This window comes from Symphalangus syndactylus, chromosome 12 (genome assembly GCF_028878055.3).
Source record: "Symphalangus syndactylus isolate Jambi chromosome 12, NHGRI_mSymSyn1-v2.1_pri, whole genome shotgun sequence".
Classification (NCBI taxonomy): Eukaryota; Metazoa; Chordata; class Mammalia; order Primates; family Hylobatidae; genus Symphalangus; species Symphalangus syndactylus.
In genome coordinates, this window is record NC_072441.2 from 89,248,213 (window position 1) to 89,270,194 (window position 21,982).

The 21,982-nt window shown below is 49.4% G+C and overlaps 2 protein-coding genes across 12 annotated transcripts in view; both read right to left on the minus strand.

Moving 5' to 3' along the window:
• The window catches only part of ARHGAP30 (Rho GTPase activating protein 30), a 23,263-nt gene extending 8,468 nt beyond the window's left edge, over nt 1-14,795 (minus strand). For 3 of the 11 annotated variants that reach the window (XM_063627020.1, XM_063627030.1, XM_063627019.1), the window contains exons 1-3: nt 13,340-14,795; nt 4,061-4,163; nt 818-962 (exon numbers count right to left, since the gene is read on the minus strand). In XM_063627020.1, the coding sequence (XP_063483090.1) occupies nt 818-962; nt 4,061-4,163; nt 13,340-13,436 (345 nt within the window). In that variant the 5' untranslated portion in view covers nt 13,437-14,795. Of the gene's footprint in view, nt 1-817; nt 963-4,060; nt 4,164-11,752; nt 11,797-13,339 lie in introns of those variants that run through there. The other 8 variants (XM_063627025.1, XM_063627021.1, XM_063627026.1 and 5 more) reach the window with 6 other exon arrangements.
• NECTIN4 (nectin cell adhesion molecule 4) overlaps nt 14,786-21,982 on the minus strand; it is an 18,530-nt gene continuing 11,333 nt past the window's right edge. Inside the window, exons 3-9 of the mRNA XM_063627047.1 lie at nt 21,226-21,516; nt 20,129-20,249; nt 18,392-18,540; nt 18,000-18,156; nt 17,507-17,582; nt 17,012-17,086; nt 14,786-16,672 (exon numbers count right to left, since the gene is read on the minus strand). Coding sequence (XP_063483117.1) covers nt 16,448-16,672; nt 17,012-17,086; nt 17,507-17,582; nt 18,000-18,156; nt 18,392-18,540; nt 20,129-20,249; nt 21,226-21,516 — 1,094 coding nt within the window. The 3' untranslated portion in view covers nt 14,786-16,447. The remainder of the gene's footprint in view (nt 16,673-17,011; nt 17,087-17,506; nt 17,583-17,999; nt 18,157-18,391; nt 18,541-20,128; nt 20,250-21,225; nt 21,517-21,982) is intronic.

The following is a 21,982-nucleotide window of genomic DNA, read 5'->3' on the forward strand; positions in this document are numbered from 1 at the left end:
TGACCAAAGGAGATCCTGTCTCAAAAAACAAAAAACAGGCTGGGCGCAGGGGCTCATGCCTGTAATCCCAACAGTTTGGGAGGCTGAGGTGGGCGAATCACTTGATGTCAGGGATTCAAGACCAGCCTGACCAACATGGTGAAACCCTGTCTCTACCAAAAATACAGAAAATTAGCCAGGCATTGTGGCGGGCTTTCCAGCTACTCAGGAGGCTGAGGCAAGAGAATCACTTGAACCTGGGAGGCAGAGGTTGCAGTGAGCCGAGATTGCACCACTATAGTCCAGCCTGGGCAACAGAGTGAGATTCCATCTTAAAATATAAAAATAAAATAAAATAAAATAAATAAAATAAAATAAAATATAATATAATAAATAAAATAAAATAATCCAAAGATGTTCAACACATAATTAGAGTGAATGGAGAGGCATCCTTGAAAAAAATTTTACTTCTAAAAAGTATTCTCATTCTCTTAAGTGTAGGGAAGCTCTGGTCTACGCGCTTTCCAAGGCCCTTCCAGCTACAACAATCTGACCTCTACCTCCCCAAGTCTCACCGCTGTGCTGTGTGCAATCTGCAGGCCTTAGGAGAAAGAAGGACATAGCAGAGGGAGAGTGAAGAGAAAAGGGATGGGGGAGGACAAAGGTAGTAGGGGCTAGGAGATTTGGGGAGAAGGGGTCTTTTCCCCAGTAAGTTTTTCTGTGGTCTCTGTCGTTCAGGATCGCTAGGACTCTGGCTGGTATGTGGCACACCTGGGATGTCAAAACCAGACTGTCCACCCCTGAACCCTGTCTTCCACCCCTCCGCCTCTCAACTCACGGCAAACTTGTCATAGAGCCGGTAAGTGAGCAGGGGATCCGGCAGTTCTCTGAAATAGGCCTTGCACAGGGAGGAGACGCAGTGAATGTCTTGGAGGTAAACATCCCGACGCAGGTCTGGCTTCCGCTCTGACTCAAATTCCTGCCTGGGGAGGCGCAATGTGGTCAGGAGTGGTAGGGGTTGGGGTGATGTGGGAAGAGGTGGGTCCCTATAGAGATGGGTCCCGGCATGGTCATGGGTCAACATGTGTGGGACTTGGAAGGAGAATGTTGGGACACGTACACATATAAGCCAGTAAGTATAAGGTATTGCATATGGTGACGTGTAGATGTGAATGTGAGGATGGGTACATGTACTGGTAAGTGGATCTATGCATGAACAGGGTTATGTTAGAGATGTAGCTGTAGATATGTGTAGCAATACAAGGGTATGTAACAGTCAATAGGGTATGGTCCTAAATCTGTGCCACTGGGTACATGTAAAAATGGATGGGCATAACTCTTAGAAAGAAACGCAAGTGTAAATCTTTATGTCCTAGGATTAGGCAACAGTTTCTTAGATATGATACTAAAAGCACAAGCAAACAAAAAAATGGATACATTGAACATCAAAATTAAAAACATTTGTAGCCAAAAGTCACCATTAAAAAAGTGAAGACAACATCCCGACGCAGGTCTGGGATGGGAGTAATATTTGCAAACAATATATCTGATTGAGGGTCTAGTATTCCAAACATATAAAGAACTCTTATAATTCAATGACTAGAAAGACAAATAAGCTATTTTTTTTTTTTTTTTTTGAAACAGAGTCTCACTCTGTCGCCCAGACTGGCGTGCAGTGGCACTATCTCTGCTCACTGCAGCCTCTGCCTCCCAGGTTCAAGCGATTCTCTTGCCTCAGCCTCCTGAGTAGCTGGGACTACAGGTGCCCACCACCATGCCAGGCTAAACAAATAAGCCAAATTTTTAAACAGGCAAAGTCAGCACCATAGGAAAGGGGGAAAAAATGGGCAAAGGTTTGAATAAACATTGTTATTGCTCCAAAGAAGACATGCAAGTAGACAATAAGCACAGGAAAAGATGTCCAACATCATTACCTATTACAGAAATGCAAATATAGGCCAGGGGAGGTGGCTCATGCCTGTAATCCCCACTACTCAGAAGGCTGAGGTAGGAGGATCACTTGAGCCTAGGAGGTAGAGGCTGCAGTGAGCCATGACAATGCCACTGCACTCTAGCTTGGGTGACAGAGTGAGACCCAGTCTCAAAAAAAGAAAAGAAAAAGAACAAAAGTAACTCAAATATAAATCACGTTGAAATATCAGTTTACATTTACAGGTATGGCTATAATAAAAAAGGTAGGCCGGGTGCAGTGGCTCATGCCTGTAATCCCAACACATTGGGAGGCCGAGCCAGGTGGATCACCTGAGGTCTGGAGTTCAAGACCAGCCTGACCAACATGGTGAAACCCTGTCTCTACTAAAAATACAAAACTGTGGGCTGGGCGTGGTGGCTCACACCTGTAATCTCAGCACTTCAGGAGGCCAAGACAGGCAGATCACCTGAGGTCAAGAGTTCAAGACCAGTCTGACCAACATGGAGAAACCCCGTCTCTACTAAAAATACAAAATTAGCCAGGCATGGTGGTGCTCGCCTGTAATCCCAGCTACTCAGGAGGCTGAGGCAGGAGATCGCCTGAACCCGAAAGGTGGAGGTTGTAGTGAGCCGAGATTGCGGCATTTCATTCCGGCCTGGGCAACAAGAGTGAAACTCCATCTCAAAAAAAAAAAAAAAACGGGCGTGGTGACATGTGCCTGTAATCCCAGCTACTCGGGAGGCTGAGGCAGGAGAATTGCTTGAACCTAGGAGGCAGAGGCTGCAGTGAGCTGAGATCATGCCACTGCACCACAGCCTGGGCAGCAGAGCAAGACTCCATCCCAAAAAATAAATAAATAAGTAAGTAAATACATAGGCCAGGGAGTGGTGGCTCATGCCTGTAATCCCAACACTTTGAGAGGCTAAGGCAGGCAGATCACTTGAGGTCAGGAGTTCAAGAGCAGCCTGGCTAACATAGTGAAACCCCGCCACTACTAAAGATGCAAAAAAATTAGCTGGGTCTGGTGGTGCATGCCTGTTGTCCCAGCTACTCAGGAGAGTGAGGCAGGAGAATCACTTGAACCCAGGAGGCAGAGGCTGCAGTCAGCCAAGATCGCGACACTGCACTCCAGCCTGGGCAACAGAGGGAGACTCCGTCTCAAAAAAAAAAAAAACTGAAAAAAAATATTAAGACCAGCCTGGCCAACATAGTGAAACCCCATTTCTACTAAAAATACAAAAATTAGCCAGGCATGATGGTGTGCATCTGTAGTCCCAGCTACTCAGGAGGCTGAGGCAGGAGAATCACTTGAACCCAGGAGGCAGAGGTTGCAATGAGCCAAGATTGTGCCACTGCACTCCAGCCTGGGCAACAGAGTGAGACTCTATCTCAAAAAAAAAAAAAAAAGAAAAAAAAAAAAAAAGAAATGTCCTGGAATTAGATTGTGATGATTATTGTACTTTGCCACTATCTGAAGTAAATGTGAATAGTATGTGAATACACTAAAAACAACGGAATTATACATTTTTAAATGGTGAATTTTTTGATATGTAAATTTTATCTAAGTTTTTTGTCTTTTGTTTTGAAACGGAGTCTCACTCTGTCACCCAGGCTAGAGTGCAGTGGTGCAATCTTGACTCACTGTAACCTCTCCTCCTGGGTTGGAGCAATTCTCCTGCCTCAGCCTCCCGAGTAGCTGGGATTACAGGTGTGCGCCACCACACCTAGCTAATTTTTGTATTTTTAGTAGAGATAGGGTTTCACCACATTGGCCAGGCTGGTTTTGAACTTCTGACCTCAGGTGATCCACACACTTCAGCCTCCCAGAATGCTGAGATTATAGGCGTGAGCCATCGCGCCTGGCCTAAGTTTTTTTTTTTGTTTTTTTTTTAAGCCAGGTGTGTGTGTGGGAATGGTGTATGTGAGAGTGGAGTTTGTGTGTGTGTGTGCTAAGTTGGGGGAGGGACCATGGTCTCCACCTTCCCTGAGGAGTTGTTAGAGCACCTCCCTAGGACCTTATCTAGTATCTACTGTGTTTCCTTCTCCCCACTGCGTCTCCCCATCTCTGCTGTCCTCAGCAACTCTTACTGTGACCTTCTGGCTCCCTGGCCTCCTGGTCACAGAGCCCTCCCACTCTGTTTGACTCACCGAAGCTTCTGGATGTTGGAGGAGACCCCTGAGAGGCGGTAGATCCCATCCACCACTCCATACTCCTCCACAAATTCTGCACAGCTCTTTAGCACCTGGGGCACTGGGGACACAGACAGGGCAGAGACACAGAAATCAGAGGATCTGGGTGGTCAGAGACTGCACTGGGTTTGAGAAATGGAATTTCTCAGAGAAGAAAATTTGGGGAGACCACGAGCAAAGCTCATGGAATAAAAACTTGTCAGAAAGATTCTTACAGATCATCAGTTTCAACCTATCAACCCCTCTACAGTATCTCTGCTTAGTGGGTCCTAAAGGTCCTGGGAGCTCACTGCCTCTCCAAACTACCCAATCAGCTCTTTGTTAGAAAGTTCTGCCTTTGTTAAAGTGAAATTTGTCAGGCTGGGTGCAGTGGCTCACCCCTGTAAGCCAGCACCTTGGGAGGCCAAGGAGGGTGAATTGCTTGAGCCCAGGAGTTCAAGACCAGACTGAGTAACATGCTGAAACTCTGTCTCTACAAAAAATACAAACACAAATGGGGTGTGCTGGTGCATGCCTGTAGTTTCAGCTACTCAGGAGGCTGAGATGGGAGGATCACCTGAGCCCAGGAGGCAAGGGCTGCAGGAAGCCGCACTCTGGCCTGCTGGGTGACAGAGTGAGACCCTGTGTCAAAAAAAGAAAGAAAGAAAGAGAGAGAGAGGAGAGAGACAGAAAAAAAGAAATTTGTCTCTCTTGGGCCAGGTGCGATGTCTCATGCCTGTAATCCCAACACTTTGGGAGGCTGAGGTGGGTGAATCACCTGAGGTCAGGAGTTTGAGACCAGCCTGACCAACATGGTGAAACCCCATCTCTACTAAAAACTACAAAAACTACCTAGGCATGGTGGCACATGCCTGTAATCCTAGCTACTTGGAAGGCTGAGGCAGGAGAATCACTTGAACCGAGAGGTGGAGGTTTCAGTGAACTGAGATCACGCCACTGCACTCTAATCTGGGTAACAAGAGCGAAACTCCATCTCAAAAAAAAAAAAAAAAAAGAAAAGAAAGAAACTTGTCTGTAATTACTGGTTATTTTTAAAGGGGCAACAATCTGGTTGGTAGGGGAGGCAGAGTCAAGGACTTTTTTTTTTTTTTTTTTTTGGGACGGAGTCTCACTCTGTTGCCCAGACTGGAGTGCAGTGGCATGATCTTTGCTTACTGCAACCTCCGCCTCCCGGGTTCAAGCGATTCTCCTGCCTCAGCCTCTCGAGTTGGAATTACAGACGCCCGCCACTACGTCCAGCTAATTTTTTTGTATTTTTAGTAGAGACGGGGTTTCACCATGTTGGCCAGGCCGGTCTTGAACTCCTGACCTCATATTTCGCCCGCCTGAGCCTCCCAAAGCACTGGGATTACAGGCGTGAGCCACCGAGCCTGGCCAAGGACTTATCCTAAAAGTGCATTTACTTAACACTCTACATAAGGTGAAGGAACATTAGTTGTCCCAACCCAAATGGAACAGGACTGTTGGGGATTATTCTGAAGCACACCCTCTGGTAAGAAAGCTCATGGCTATTAGTTCTTTGTTGTTGTTAGGTTCTGTTTGTTTGTTTTTTTGTTTTTTTGAGATGGAGTCTCACTCTGTTTCCCAGACTGGAGTGCAGTGGCACAATCTTGGCTCACTGCAACCTCCACCTCCCGGGTTCAAGCAATTTTCCTGCCTCAGCCTCCCAAGTAGCTGGAATTACAGACACGCGCCACCACACCCAGCTAATTTTTGTATTTTTAGTAGAGATGGGGTTTCACCATGTTGGCCAGGCTGGTCTCGTACTCCTGACCTCAGGTGAGCCTCCCAAAGTGCTGGGATTACAGGCCTGAGCCACCGCGCCTGACCTGCTTTATATATGTTCTATCATTTAATCTTAAAAATTAGATATTCTGAATGACAGACCTTTGGCAATCAAATACAAGAATATCTGAAAAAAAAAAAACTTTAAAACTTAGATATTCTAGTCCCCATTTTACAGATAAGAAAACTGAGGGTCAAAGAAGTACCGAGTGCCCAGCAGCACCCAGCTAGAGCCAGGACTCAAATCAAGGGTGCAAAAACCTGTACTATCTTTCCCAACCCTGGGCCCCCTCCTGTTACTAGACTATAAGCTTTTTAAGGACAAAATCTAAGTGTGATCCATCTTGGTATTCCTTATATTATCTGACATAGTGTCTCATACATGATAGATCCTCAAAAACGGCCAGCCGCGGTGGCTCACGCCTGTAATCCCAGCACTTTGGGAGGCCAAAGCAGGTGGATCATCTGAGGTCAGGAGTTCGAGACCAGCCTGGCCAACATGGTGAAACCCCCTCTCTACTAAAAATACAAAAACTAGCCTGGCGTGGCAGTGTACGCCTATAATTCCAGCTACTTGGGAGGCTGAGGCAGGAGAATTGCTTGAACCCAGGAGGTGGAGGTTGCAGTGAGCCAAGATTGTGCCACTGTACTCCAGCTTTAATGACAGAGCAAGACTCAGTCTTTAAAAACAACAACAAAAAACCATGTATTGAAACCCATCTCCACAAGGTCACGTAGTTATCATTCCAAAGCACTTCCCTACTTTAGATCCTTTGCCTCGCATACACCCTACTCTGCCCCACGTTAATCCCCATTGCTTACCTTACAAATAATAAAATATAAACTCCCCAACCTGGTATATAAAGACCCTTCACAAACCAGGTCCAGACACCATTTCAGCCATAGCTCCAAACAATTCCTTGACAAATCCTATGATGCAGCCCTTTGCTAGTCCATTAACAAGCCTTGGTACCATCACTCATATTATTCCCTTGCCTGGAATTACCCTCCCTCTGACTCTGCCTGGTGAACTTCTATTCATTCCTTAAAACACATCTTAGGCCAGGTGCAGTAGCTCACACCTGTAATCCCAGCACTTTGGTAGGCTGAGGTGGGCAGATCACTTGAGGTTTAGAGTTTGAGACCAGCCTGGCCAACATGGCAAAACTCCGTCTCTACTAAAAATACAAAAATTAGCCTGGTGTGGTGGCATGCGTCTGTAGTCCCAGCTACTTGGGTGGCTGAGGAAGGAGAATTGCTTGAACCTGAGAGGTAGTTGTTGCAGTGAGCTGAGATTGCACCACTGCACTCCAGCCTGGGGGACAGAGTGAGACTCCATCTCAAAAAAAAAAAAAAAACGCACATCTTAAACACAACCTCCAATTCCAAACCTTTTTCTTATATCTATATTATAATTCACTACAGTCTTTGTTCTTTTTTTTTTTTTTTTTTTTTGAGACGGAGTTTCGCTCTTGTTACCCAGGCTGGAGTGCAGTGGCACGATCTCGGCTCACCACAACCTCCGCCTCCCAGGTTCAAGCGATTCTGCTGCCTCAGCCTCCCTAGTAGCTGGGATTACAGATATGTGCCACCATGCCCGGCTAATTTTGTATTTTTTTTTTTTTTTTGAGACGGAGTCTTACTCTGTCTCCCAGCCTGGAGTGCAGTGGCGCGATCTCAGCTCACTGCAGGCTCTGCCTCCCAGGTTCACGCCATTCTCCTGCCTCAGCCTCCCAAGCAGCTGGGACTATAGGCACCCACCACGCCCGGCTAATTTTTTGTATTTTTAGTAGAGACGGGGTTTCACCGTGTTAGCCAGGATGGTCTCGATCTCCTGACTTTGTGATCCGCCTGCCTCGGCCTCCCAAATTACTGGGATTACAGGCTTGAGCCACTGCGCCCGGCCCAATTTTGTATTTTTAGTAGAGACGGGGTTTCCCCATGTTGGTCAGGCTGTCTTGAACTCCCGACCACAGGTGATCTGCCCACCTCAGCCTCCCAAAGTGCTGGGATTACAGGCATGAGCCACTGCGCCTGGCCATTCATGTTTGTATTATAGCACTTCTTGCAGTTTGTTATGATTAGTTTATTTTGTATTTATACCTCCTGACATATAATAACATCCTCCCAGCATCTGGCACAATGTTGAAACAGAGCAGGTGCTCAATGAATGTTTGTGAAATGACTCAGTGAATTAATCAATTATGAGAATCAATAACATCCCTTGGAGATTTAACAGAGAATATTGCCAATGACAGAATATTGGGTCCTATTAACTAGGACTCATCAGAGAAATTCGTCTCATATGTCAGTGTCAGAAAAAGCTGTGTTTGGCATGGCAGCTCATGCCTGTAACCCCAACAGTTTGGGAGGTCAAGGCAGGTGGATCACTTGAGGTCAGGAGTTCAAGACCAGCCTGGGTAACATAGCAAGACCTCATCTCTACAAAAAATAAAAAATTAGCAGGGCGTGGTGGCTCACACCTGTAGTCTCAGCTACTCAGGAGGCTAAAGCAGGAGATTGCTTGAGCCCAGGAGTTTGAGGCTGCAGTGAGTGATTATGGCACCATTGCACATCAGCCTCGGCAACAGAGTAAGAAAGGAAAGAAAGAGAGAAAGAAAGAAAGAAAGAAAGAAAGAAAGAAAGAAAGAAAGAAAGAAAGAAGAAAGAAAGAAAGAAAGAAAGAAAGAAAGAAAGAAAGAGAAGGAAGGAAGGGAGGAAGGAAGGAAGGAAAGAAAGAGAAAGAAAGAAGAAGAAGGAGAGGAAGAAGAGGAAGGAGAGGAAGAAGAGGAAGGAGAGAAAAGAAAAGAAAAGAGAGAGGAAGGGAGGGAGGGAAGGAAGAGAAAAGGAAAGGAAGGGAAGGGGAGGGGAGGGAATGGGAGGGAAGGAGAAGGGGAAGGGAAGGGGGGGAAGGGGAAGGGAAGGGGAGGGGAGGGGAGGGGAGGGGGAAAAAGCTGTGGTTCTCCTAAACCATCTAACTTTTTTTCCTTATGGGCCCATGAGTCTTGCACTTGATTATGTTTATTTATTTATTTATTTTGAGTTGGGGTGCCTTCAAGCAGTTCTGGTGCCTCAGCCTCCTGAGTAGCCAGGACTACAGGTGCACGCCACCATGCCCTGCTAATTTTTGTGTTTTTTAGTAGGGATGGGGTCTCACCATGTTGGCCAGGCTGGTTTCGAACTCCTGACCACAAGTGATGTGCCCGCTTCAGCCTCCCAAAGTGCTGGGATTACAGGCGTAAGCCACCGGGCCTGGCCTGTGTTTACCTCTTTAACCACTAGGAAGCTCAGAGCCCACCTCTAAGAACCATATAGAACCATGTAATATGCATTTCTGGGTGCCGATCTTTCTCTTCCTCTTGGTTTTCCTTCAACCCAATTCCTTCAATCATTTATTCTAATTTTTTGTAAAGTTTTAGGTTTTGAAAGTCATTCCAAGCTCTTTGTTGAATAAAGTATGACAGAAATATGGAATGAAGAAAATAATCAATAAATTCATCAACCCCAATCTTTCCTTTTTCTTTTTTCTTTTTTTTTTTTTCTTCAGACAGAGTTTCACTCTTGTTGCCCAGGCTGGAGAGTACAATGGCATGATCTTGGTTCACTGCAACCTCCGCCTCCCGGATTCAAGAGATTCTCCTGCCTCAGCCTCCCAAGTAGCTGGGATTACAGGCACCGACCATTCTGCCCGGCTAATTTTTATATTTCTAGTAGAGACAGAGTTTCTCCATGTTGGTCAGGCTGGTCTCAAACTCCCGACTTCAGGTGATCCGCCCACCTCGGCTTCCCAAAGTGTTGGGATTACAGGCGTGAGCCACTGCACCCAGCCCCTTATTTATTTATTTATTTATTTATTTATCTGAGACAGAGTCTCACTTTGTTGCCCAGGCTGGAGTGCAGTGGTGCAGTCTTGGCTCACTGCAGCCTCAGCCTCCCGAGTAACTGGGACTACAGGCGCACACCACCATGCCCAGCTAATTTTTGTATTTTTAGTAGAGACGGAATCTCACCATGTTGGCCAGGCTGGCCTCGAACTCCTGACCTCAAGTGATCCACCCGCCTTGGCCTCCCAAAGTGCTGGGATTACAGGCATGAGCCACCATGCCCAGCCAACCACAATCTTTCAACTCTCCTCATACAACCTGGCTTCCAGACCCTTCATTCTCCTGCACACCACAGCCAGGAGTTGGTTAGGATTAGGGAAGCATCTAGTGTGCAAAATTTAAGGAAGCACTTATTTTCAGGGCCATGCAGATGCCAGCCATGCCCATGCACGGTCTTGAGTACCTCCTTGAGAATGAGGCACCTAGGGGCCTGGCGTGGTGGCTCACACCAGTAATGCCAACACTTTGGGAGGCCCAGGCGAGTGGATCACTTGAGCTCAGGAGTTCAAGACTAGCCTGGCCAACATGGCAAAACCCCATCTCCACTAAAAAGTACAAAAATTAGCCAGGCGTGGTGGTGTGTGCTTGTAGTCCCAGCTACTCGGGAGGCTGAGGCAGGGAGAATTGCTTGAACCCTGGAGGTCGAGGTTGCAGTGAGCCAAGATGGTTGTGCTGCACTCCAGCCTGGGTGACAGAGCAAGACTACATCTCAAAAAAAAAAAAAAAAAAAGGCACATAGAGCAATTTTATGACACTGAAAGTGAGTGCTTCCTTAAATTTTGCACCCTAGTCGTGTCTCTTGCTTTGTCTTAGTCTCAGTCCTACAGTTCACCATCCATCCTTTCAGTACCTATTCCCATTTTCTAGGATCCCACTGACCTCAGGTTCCCAGCATTGAATGCAGAGATAAGGCAGACCCCTCCTTGTTTGAGCTGCTGCTGTACTCTCGGGTGCCTAATGCTAAGCCAACTCTTTTGACTCATAAATAGTCTGCTGTCACCTAAACCACCAGTTTTTTGTCACATGAGCAGCATCCAAACCAGGTCTTCTCTATCCTATCCTTCTCTGCTGATTTTGAACCTCCAGAGTCCTTTAAAGAGGACACTCAAAAGCCTAAGGAGTCACAGCCATAGAAGAACTGGGTCAAGGAGATGGGGGAAGAGACAATAGGGCCACAGAGATGGGGGAGTTAGGGAGATAGAGATCAGAGAGATGAGGTCAGAGATAAAAGCTACAGACAGGATTGGAGGGATGAAGTCAAAGGGATGGAGACATCGAGGAAATGAGGGTAGGGTCAGGGAGGAAGGCCCAAAGCTTAGGGACCTGAGAATTAGAAACCTGAATAATCGGCCAGGCGTGGTGGCTCACACCTGTAATCCCAGCACTTTGGGAGGCCGAGGCAGGCGGATCATGAGGTCAGTGTTCGAGACCAGCCTGGCCAACATGGTGAAACCCCGTCTCTACTAAAAATACAAAAATTAGCTGGGTGTGGTGGTGCCTGCCTGTAACCCCAGCTACTCTGGAGGCTGAGGCAGGAGAATTGCTTGAACCTGGGAGGCGGAGGTTGCAGTGAGCTGAGATCACGCCACTACACTCCAGCCTGGGACAGAGCAAGACTCCGTCTCAAAAAAGAAAGAAAGAAAGAAAGAAATCTGAACAATCTATCAAAGATTAGGAAAAGAAAAAATTTAGTACATACAGGGCTTAGGGAAGGAAGAGACCCATGTGGGGGCAAAGAGCTGGAGAGAGGGCTGAGATGGAGCGAGGTTGTGAGGATGGGGGAGACCAGCATGATCAGGGAGGATAAATTAACCAAAAACACAGATCTCTCTGCTTTCATTTTTTTGTGGATGTTGGATTAAAGAGAGAAACCATCACCAGTCTCTCTCTGTCCTTCCACTTTCCACCTCTCTGTACCAGGAAGACCTGAGGGATAGGGAAGGAGCCACCACTGCTACTCTGGTGCCCAAGATCAACCCACCTTTGGGTTCAGGTGAGGTTCTGGTCTCCCGCTCTGGGATTCACCTAGGATCAGGATTCAGCAATCAGATGTCTGTCCCCTCTAGAGAGCATGCCCCTTCCCTTCTAGGAATGCAGGAAGAGGCCGGGAGGGTTATAGGAGCAGGGTCTGGGCCGGCTGTGGGTTCAGTGTTTCAAGATAGGGTTGGTTGGTGGACCACAGGAAAGGGCAGTACCAGGAAAGCCTGAACTGAGGGTTTGCATTGAGCTGGGAGGAGAACATCATCCCCAATTAAATCTCATGGTCCTTGGCTAAGAATCATAGCTCTTGAGAGGAGTCCCTTAGAAAGGAGTAAGCCCTGCACTGATAGCTGTGCCACCTCCACTCTGCCCAGTGAGAAGAGGAAGGCTCAAATAAGCTCGCTTCAGCTATTTAACACTCTTCCTTGGGATCTAGGCTTTCCCTTAACCAAGGGCAATGGGGATAGGGGTCGTCTCACGGGAGGAGAAAAGGGGAAGGAGGTGTCTGGGGACGCAAGGGCGGGGCTAAGAGCAGGAAATGATCTGGGAACCACCATCACCCTCCCTCCACTGCAAGCACCACAGCCCAGAGCAGAGGAGGGGACAAAGAGGAAATGACAGATTGGGGTGGGGTGGAATGGGGTGGAGTGGGGAAAGAATTATGCCCTTCTCTAGGAGGAGCTTGAAGTGCCAAAAACAAGCTGGGCTGGGCAGCCAGGATACCTGGGTTCAATTTCAAATGGAATCAAGAAATGATTTTGAGTGGCTGCTCCATGCCAGGCCCCGTTGTGAAACTGATATTGTCCCTGGTCCTTCTGGCTTCAAAGCCCACTCTAAGGTAACCCAGGGAGGGAGCTGGGTCAGCTCCACAGACAGCTCCACACCCACCCTCCTTTGCACCCTCCACCTCCAGCTTCAAGCCAGGCCTCACGCCCTCTCTTTCATTCCTCCCCATTTCAGCAGCTTCCCCCCTTGCCCCCCACTTTGAACCTGTTTCGCTTTTGCACAGGGAGAACAAGAGAATCACAAAGACTGGGGGCAGAGGGTGTTTCCAGCCCCACATCCTCCCCTGTGGCCCAGCAAGGCTGCAGTGGGAACAGAGCCCATGACCTTGTCCTTGGGTGTTCTCCAGCCAGGAAACCACCCGCCTCAAGGGCCATCTTGAGACCCTTCTGGGGCCATTTCCCTGTCTCCTTTCATTCAGACCTAAGGATAATCATTTCCCCTTCAGCCACTCCTCTCCTGACCCTGTCGCCTCACCCTCCCTCCCTTGTTCCCAGTCACCTGCCCGCTGTTTCATCCACTCCTCCTCGGTTTCCAGTCTCTCCATCCTCCCCCTCACTGCTACCTGGGTGCCCACATTCCCATCCCCTCAGCCACCCCATCCCCAGAAAGTTACACAAGGGAACCTTCTTCACTGAGCCACATTTCCTGCCTTGCCCACTTACAGTTCTCTTGAATGGTGACCCCAGGCCACTGCCCCTTCCCCAGGAGCACCGGAAACTGCTTCTGCCCTTCAGGCTGGATCGGGCTGCGGATGCCCAGTGCCTCCCCACCCACCCTGCAGAAGCTGAGCCAGCCTCCTTACCCTCCTGGCCTGAGTGCTGCAGGTGCTCCTGCAAGTCGCACCCAAAAACCCGCTCCTTCGCGCCGCCCTTCTTCTTTCCTTTCTGCCGAGACTTCATGGCCAGAGCCCCAGGGCACTGGCCTGGTCACCTCTATCCCCCAAGACCTGTCCCCTACCAGTCCCCCATGGGATCCCAGCCAGCCGCTGGGCTTGGCCCTGCCCCAGGGGGGCAGGGCTCCCAATTGGGGGTGGAGGGTGGCCTGGGCAACGGGCAGCAGCTCCTGCCCCTGGGGCCCCGGCCACACGGAAGTGGCTGTTGAAGAGGAAGCTACCAGGACCCTGGCAAGAAATTGTGTCCTGTGTCTCGTGGCCCAGCCTGGCACTCGCCCTCCTCGCCCCGCTCAGCTTTAGGGGGCAGGAAGCAGTGCAGCTCCTTAACCCACTTCCTGTTAGAGCATCTTTGCAACCACAGGGCCTAGGGTGGGGGAGGTAGCTGACATTCACATCCTCACCCATTGCTTGGACTTCGTTCATTGGTCGGGGAGGTGATGTCAGAGCCCTGGGGTGGGGTGATGGTGTCTGGGGTGTGAGCAGGTGACCGACTCCCTTAGAGACCAGAATTCTTGGGTCCAAGGTAGAGACCTGGGGCTTGCCTGGGAGCAAGTTGACACGGGGCTGTGAAAAGCACACTCACAAGGGAAGATGCCTGGGTTCTGCCTCTAATGAATCTAGCACCTCAGTCAAATCACATTACTTCACTGAGCCTCAGTTTCCACACCTAGGAAAATGAAGGGAGCAGACTAGAGGACCTCTAAGAGTCTGTAAAACTCATTTAACTTGAGTTTCAGTTTCTTTACCTGTAAAAAAGGGTACACTGCTGCCTATTTCACATAGCTGTTGTTAAGTCTCCAGTACAATAAGGAATTCAGGCTGGGCGCAGTGGCTCATGCCTGTAATCCCAGCACTTTGGGAGGCTGAGGCGGGTGAATTCACCTGAGGTCAGGAGTTCAAGACCAGCTTGGCCAACATGGTGAAACCCTGTCTCTACTAAAAATACAAAAACTAACTGAGCATGGTGGTGGGCGCCTGTAATCCCAGTTACTCGGGAGGCTGAGGTGAGAGAATCGCTTGAACCTGGGAGTCGGAGTTTGCAATGAGCCGAGATAGTGCCACTGCACTCCAGCCTGGGCGACAAAGCGAGACTTCATCTCAAAAAAAAAAAAAAAAAGGAATTTAGAACACTTTGCAAACTAAGGTACTGGCCATCCTCGAAAGGGTTCTTAGCTCCACTTTCCTACCAGGGGACTCTCAGAGATGGCCAAAGGCCTTGTGGAGGCCAATTCTTTCCCTTTCTCTCCCAGCTATAGGCATCCTAAGTCTTCCCCTACTTGGGACTACAGGAAGGATGGTACTGAGACAGAGAGTATGTGACTCAGAGCTTACACAGTTCAAGTGGCAAGACAGGAACCAGACAACAAGTTTTGTCTGTTTATTTAAAAACAGAATATCATTTTATGTACAAATATGCACATATTTACATAAAATGTACATATTAGGATCTTAGATCTTCAGGCTCCACATTCAAAGTCCTAGGCTGGCTGGGGAACGAAGGATGGGAGCCTCTCCCTTAGGCCAGAAATCCAGCAGATTTCAGACTAAGAAGAGTTCGGGTACTAAATCTAGGTATTCTGGCTGAGTGTATTTGGGTGGGCCAGCTAAAAATAAACCTCACTGAACTCCGGCCCCAACCCAGAGAAACATCCAGAAGAGCCTTGAATTAGTGATCCAAAACCCAAGGGGAAAGGCAACATTCTCACCCCCAGCACCTCCTTCACCTCACCTGAACTCCTGCTCTCTTGGTCTATAATCACTGCTCTCTCTCTCCCCAACACCACCATTGAACAGGAGGCCTTGTCACCAGGTCCAAGCAACTCCCCAAGGTATCACAAACAACGGTGGATGCAACTTTACCTTACCCAGTAACCACGAGGCTCACATCCCTAATTCCAGACTCCACCAGCTCTCAGGTGCCCTCCCAAGGGGCTGCCTGCATGAAGATGCCTTGGAAGGAGCCCCTTTCACAATCACAGGAATTAACCCCCTGGTGTTGGAGGGGCCTCACTTTAAGCAATCCCAGTAGTAAACATTGGATAAATCTAAAGGCTTTCTTTAATTTTTTTTTTTCTCTTAGTAAAGGATTCAAAGCAGGCACAGTGGTGTACACCCAAAGTCCCAGCTACTAGGGAGGCTGAGGCAGGAGGATTGCTTGAGCCCAGGAGTTCAAGGTCAGCCTGAGCAACATAGTGAGACCCCATCGCTAAAAAAAAAAATAAAAATAAAAATAAAAATAAATTAAAAATACAACTAATGGAAAGGGCAAGACGAAAAAAAGAAAAAAATTAAAAGTGATTCGGAGCAGTATTCCTGCAAGAAGCTCCCGGCGCATGTATATTTACAGAAAATATATACATGCAGCAGGCCCAGAGGCCACCAGAGGGCAGAGGGCTTCTGTAACAGTTCAAGCCTCTGGCTGACCCCGGGACTGGCTGCTTCACACTTGCCCCCATGGTTCCGAAGTGGTAGGAGACAGGTTCTCTCACACTGGAGGCAGATTCCAGCTCCAGCTATGCCCGCACACCTGGGTCTGACCCACAGTCTCCACCTCTCACCTCCAACCTCTGCATCATTAATACTGCTCTGGGGTCTGAGAAAATACCTGCTTTTTCAGGCAGAGGTCACACACAGCCACATGACACACACACCAAACCCTGACAGTGTTGCCCACGCAACCACTCAAATCCTGTGGCACATACAACACAGTTCACTTGACTCTGGTATGACAGCATAATACACACCACGGACACAGTCACCCCTCCACACACACACAGTCAGTCAACACTCACACAGGCACACATGCACACACACAGTGACCTGCATGCATGGTGGGAGAGACTCAATTGGTAGAGCCCTCCCGATGAACAGAAGGGTTGGAGGTAAAGGTCAAGCAGTCAGTGGGATGGGAAACATCTTCCGCAAGAAATGGGGGTGTTTAAGGAGGCCCCCAAGATGAGCTAAAATCTCCCATGTCAACAGAAGGAGCCAGGCCTAGGGAAGGGAGGCAGGCCTGGGTCAGACCAGATGTCCCCGCCCATTGATGTAGATGCCATTGCCCGTGGGCTTGGCCCGTAGGGTCCCATTCTCCTGAACAAAATGGTTCATGGCCTGTTTGATGCCTTCATCCTGATCTTCCTCCTCCTCGGCCCGCCCAGAGCCTGGAGACAGCAGTTCAGTCTGTGTTTCTATCTCCCTCACCGTGGTCAGCGTGGAGTAACTGCGGCCCTCGGGCTCTTCGCTCTGGAGACCAAGGGCAAAGGGCAAGTCAGGAACAAAGGCAGGGCAGCTGGACATGGTGGGGCACGGCTGGGTCATGGTGGGATCAGAGGCCAGGCACAAGCAGGGGAAACGGTTGCCTCAGAAGCATAAGGGCCCAGAGATCGGGGACCAGGAACAAGTGTTAGGCATGGGGAGAGGGAGACGGGAGAACAAAGATGTAGCAGAGATGCGGTGCTGGGCTGCATGAGCCAGGGCTAAGGGAAGAGGGACTGGTAAGGGGGCTGCTGACGCACCATATCTGGGACCAGGACAGGGGCCCGAGGAGAGTGGTGGGGACACCGGTGGGGCCGGGGGCCTCACCATCACAGAGCAGCTACTGTTGTCCTTGAGACTATCAGGGTGGCCCTCGGCTCTCAGCCCTACACTCTCCTCCGGCTGCAGGGCCCAGACACGGGGCAGTTAGAACAGGGCTCAGCCTCCTCCCCTCAGCCTCTTCCCCTCTTGTCCTCCACCAGCCTCCTCCCTACTTGCCTGTCCCCCAACCCAACAGGCCCATTCTCTCCTGGAAACAAACATTCTCATTTCCCCACTGCGACCACAAACCCACCCTGGAAGCAGAACTGATGGTGGCTTCCCAGAGAAGGCCCTAGGCCAATGCTTAAGGGGGCCTTCTGGAGCAGCCCTAGCAGACCCAAAGCAGCTACACCCTCTCAACTCTACCCCGGCCAGCCCCAGCTGTGAGTCAGTGGCTGACCCAGCAGAGAGCTGTGCTCCTGGTCTGCAGAGGGGCCCAGGCACAAGCAGACCCCAATGCGACCACACCCCTGCATGCATACACCCAACCTTGGCACACACCTGGCTCCTGGGGTCCGTGTGATGGGAATGCAGCCTCCGGATGGAGTTCTCCCTGGTCAGGGTCAGCTCCTCCTCACTGGGAAAGACACACCCTTGTCAGGAGCTGAGGGTAGTGGCAGCCTCCCTAGGTGAGCCTATCCTGGCTGAGCCTAGTGAAACAGGCCTGGAGGGTGTGGGTGCCGTGCTGGCCCTGCAAGTGTGAGTGTGTGGCTGCAGGTGGCAGTGCGGCTGAAGAGCATGTGTGTGCTGTGTGCGTGTGCATACTTGGCAACATCCAGGCACATGGATCTGACCCTCACTAAGGTGGAAGGATTGAGTGCTCCATCTGTGCTCCAGACCCTTAGCTCCTTCTCAGCCCAGGAAAGACCCCACCTCTAGTCTGAAACTCCTCAGTTTTCAGCCCACCCAGTCTCCTCGGTCCTGGCCCACCTCCTGCTATCCTCCTCTTTGTTCCCAGCTTAGTTCTACCCACCCAGGAGTGCCCAGTACTCACTATTTCTGGGTCATCTGCTGGGCCTTGCGCTGATGGTATCGGGACATGAGTACCACCACCACCACCAGAAGGCAGAACAAGAGCGCAGCGATCACACCCACCACCACCACGGAGGCTGATACTAGGTCCACCTGCTTCCCAGAGTCTTCCTGGGGGTCTGCTGGAGACAGGCCACTGTCTGAGGTGGAAGCCTGCAGCCACAACCCACCCCAGACCTCACAGCTCCCCCGCAAAACATCTAAAACCACACCTCAGTTTGATTCTCTGCAAGACACGCAGCCCAGCCCCCTCTGAATAAACACTTTCCCAATTCACTGTCTCTGTCTTGCTTCCTGCTGCCCCCACCAAGCCCCTTGGCCCAGGTCCCTTGTCCCTTCTGCCCCAGTGCTTACCAAGAACATCCACAGTGACCTGAGAATCCCTCGCGGAGAACTCATTGCTGACATGGCAGACGTAGATGCCGCTGTGCTCAGTGGTCAGTGGGGGAAAGCCCAAAGTGTCCCCATCCACTCGTACCCCACTGGGCAGAGGCCCATCCAGCCTGGAAGACAGGGAAGCTGAAGGGTGCTAGCCGGGAAGGGCTGAAGCCACCACCACCCAACGTGTCCAGACAGCTCTCCACCCTCCACCCCCATGACGTCACCCAGAGCCGCCGGCTGTTCCCACGGTGCCCCTCCCTCCACCAGGCAGGTCTAGGCAGAGGTCCTTTCTCCCTGCTGCCCAGCCTGACCTGGGCACCCCACACACACACCCGGGGATGATCCACACGTGTGCCATCCCACATGCTTCCACAGGCATCACGTCATCCAACACTAGATACCAGGTACACATGTTATAAAGTCCACACAACAGGACACTCCACTCCTAGCTGGGTGTAGAGGTAATTGGAAAATGTGACTGCCTGCTCCAACACCCGTGATGTTGCATGGCAGGATACACAAACATAGCCCCAGGCACAAGGCCACATGCATCGCTCATATGCTCACATGTGAGAACATGCCCATCATGGGCTCACACACATGTGTACCCAACCTCTCCCTGACTCTCTAGATATTTCAGACCTTGGAAAAAGGCCAAGGATGCCTTGAGGGAACTGGAGGTAGTGGGTGTTTTTGAGGTGGTAGCAATATTGTGGTGGTTATAGGAGTGTTGGCTTAACAACAATTAGAAAAAGACACAGCTGTCTTGTGCATTTTATGCACTCACATAAATAGATAAAATATTAATATCGAAATATTGTGTTATATTTCACAATTTAAAAGTTAGACAAGGCCGGGCATGGTGGCTCACGACTATAATCCCAGCACTTTGGGAGGCTGAGGCGGGAAGATCACCTGAGGTCAGGAGTTCGAGACCGGCGTGGTCAACGTGGTGAAAGCCTATCTCTACTAAAAATACAAAAAACTAGCTGGGCATGCTGGCACACACCCGTAATCCCAGATACTTGGGAGGCTGAGGCAGGAGAATCTCTTGAACCGGCAGGCAGAGGTTGCAGTGAGCCAAGATCGCACCACTGCACTGCACCCTGGGCAACAGAGCGAAACTCCATCTCAAAAAAATAAAAATAAAAGACAAGGGCCGGGCACGGTGGCTCATGCCTGTAATCCCAGAACTTTGGGAGGCCAGGGTGGGCAGATCATGAGGTCTAGAGATCGAGACCAGCCTGGCCAACATGGTGAAAGCCTGTCTCTACTAAAAATACAAAAATTAGCTGGGGGCAGGGGGGGTGGTGCGTGCCTGTAATCCCAGCTACTCGGGAGGCTGAGGCAGGAGAACTGCTTGAACCCAGGAGGCGGGGGTTTCAGTGAGCTGAGATCATGCCATGCACTCCAGCCTGGAGACAGAGCGAGACTCTGTCTCAAAACTAAAATAAATAAAATAAAAGACAAAATATTTAAGGGCTTATCCATTTATTCCCTACTAATGACCATGTATCTTAGATTCCCTGGGCAAACCAATAATATTTGTGTTCTTGTATAATGAGTATAATAATACAAGAGATCTGAACACATACCCCAACGTATTTGGGGGCTCAGAATATATTGTCTCATTCCATAGTGGTATATCCTGGCCCTGAGAGGGGAGGAACCTAGTCTCAAGTTAAGCCTTCCCCAGGCTTGGGCCCTTACCGTGTCCAGTTGTATGAGGGAGGGGGCTGCCCTTCACTCAGGCACTTGAGCATAGCTCCTTCTCTGCCAACGTGCCACAGATTTTGGTCTTCAAGGCCCCTCACAGAGGCCTCAGCAAGGACTGGAAGGGGAAGTGGGAGGAGAAAGAATGGGAATGATGCCTTTGATCATGTGGTGCCTCAAAGTGCCCTGTCCCCACCCCACCCTGCCTGAAATACCCTCCCCTTGCCCTTCTCCATCCTGCTCATCTGCTGCCAAACCTAGCTCAGCCCCACCCTGCTGACAGCTCCTGGCCATACTGTTCCCTCCCCTCTCTAAGCTCAGAGAGTTTATATTGGTTTACCTGTACAATGAGACCAGAAGTCTCTCAAGGTAGTGATCCATCAAACATTTTCTGGATGTCCTGTGTTGCCTAGCATAGTGCTAGTCATAGAACAGGTGCTAAATAAATGTTGCCTGATTCTTCAAAGGTGTAACAATCCTACTAGTTCATTCATTTCTTCAAAAAACATTTGTTGAGGACCTACTTTAAGCCAAATGCTGAAAACAGTCTTATCCTCTCCAGAGGCTTGAAATCTAACACTGGGAAAACAATATCTACCATTTACCAAGCGCCTTCCATGCGCTAAGCACTGTGTGAGTTGCTCTGCGTTCATAGTTTCTATTTCCCATCAAAACCCTCTAAAGTTGGTAAGAGTTATAAATAATTATACTCATTTTGCTGATGAAGAAAATGAAGCCTAACAAGATTGAATAACAGCTGCTAAGTAGAACTAGGGCTTGTCTAAGTTTATCTATTTCCAAATCCTAAACTAATATTTTAGAAAGTGCTTTCAATTACATGTTTATAATTGATTCTCCCAATAACCCTGTGAAACAAGGCAATCTCCTTTGTAAAGATAAGGACACAGAAGCTCAGAGAGGTCTATCCTCTGGGATCGGACTCCAGGTCTTCCACATTTGGACTAGTGCTCTGTCACATACTATAGCCTCCAGGACCCAGGCTGGCCAGCCTGGCATGGCTCAGGGACCTATGGCATCTCACCTATCTGCTAAGAACTCCTTGGGCCTCCCTACCCAAGCATCCAAGTACTTACAGGACACGTGGAGGATGTGGGTGATCCTTTGGTCCTGGAGCAGGCCAGGATGAGACACCACACAAGTCAGTGGCTGCCCATTCATGCTGCGGCTAGGCACCAGGTGGAACTCTGAGGTGACGGCAGCAGAGCGGGAGTGCTTGAAGGAACGGCTGGATGTTGTGCCTTTGACCTCCGTGTCCCAGGTCACGCTGGGGGCTGGGCTGCCCTCAGCTGTGCAGGAGGCTGCCAGGGTCAGGCCCTGGCCCTCTTCTAGTGCTGGACCAGGATTCAGTGAGGGCAGGGGAGGCACTGCAAATGGGGAAAGGCAGGGGTCACGGGTCTGCACAATCCCTGTCAGGAGGCCTCCACTCATCGCATTTCAGTCTTGCGCAAGTACAAACTTTCAGGCCCCCTTTCCTTCTCTTATTTCATGGAGACGCAGATGAATGGTAGAAATTCAGGTGACTTTGTATCCTTCTCTACTGCGTGAATTTTTTACAATGGACATAGGTCATTTTAAAAAATAAAAATAATGAAGTAATTAAAAACCTAACCAGATATCATCTACCTAATAATAACCACCATCTAGTAAGTATTTACTATGTGTCAACTATTATGCTAAATACCTTATAAATGTTATCTCAAATTCTGTCAACAAACAGTGAGTTAGGTATTATTATCTCTATTTTCCAAATGAGGAAACCAAAGCACAAGGAAGTTAACTGACTATCCCAAGTCATCAGCTATTAGGTGACAAAGCCTAGATTTACACTTG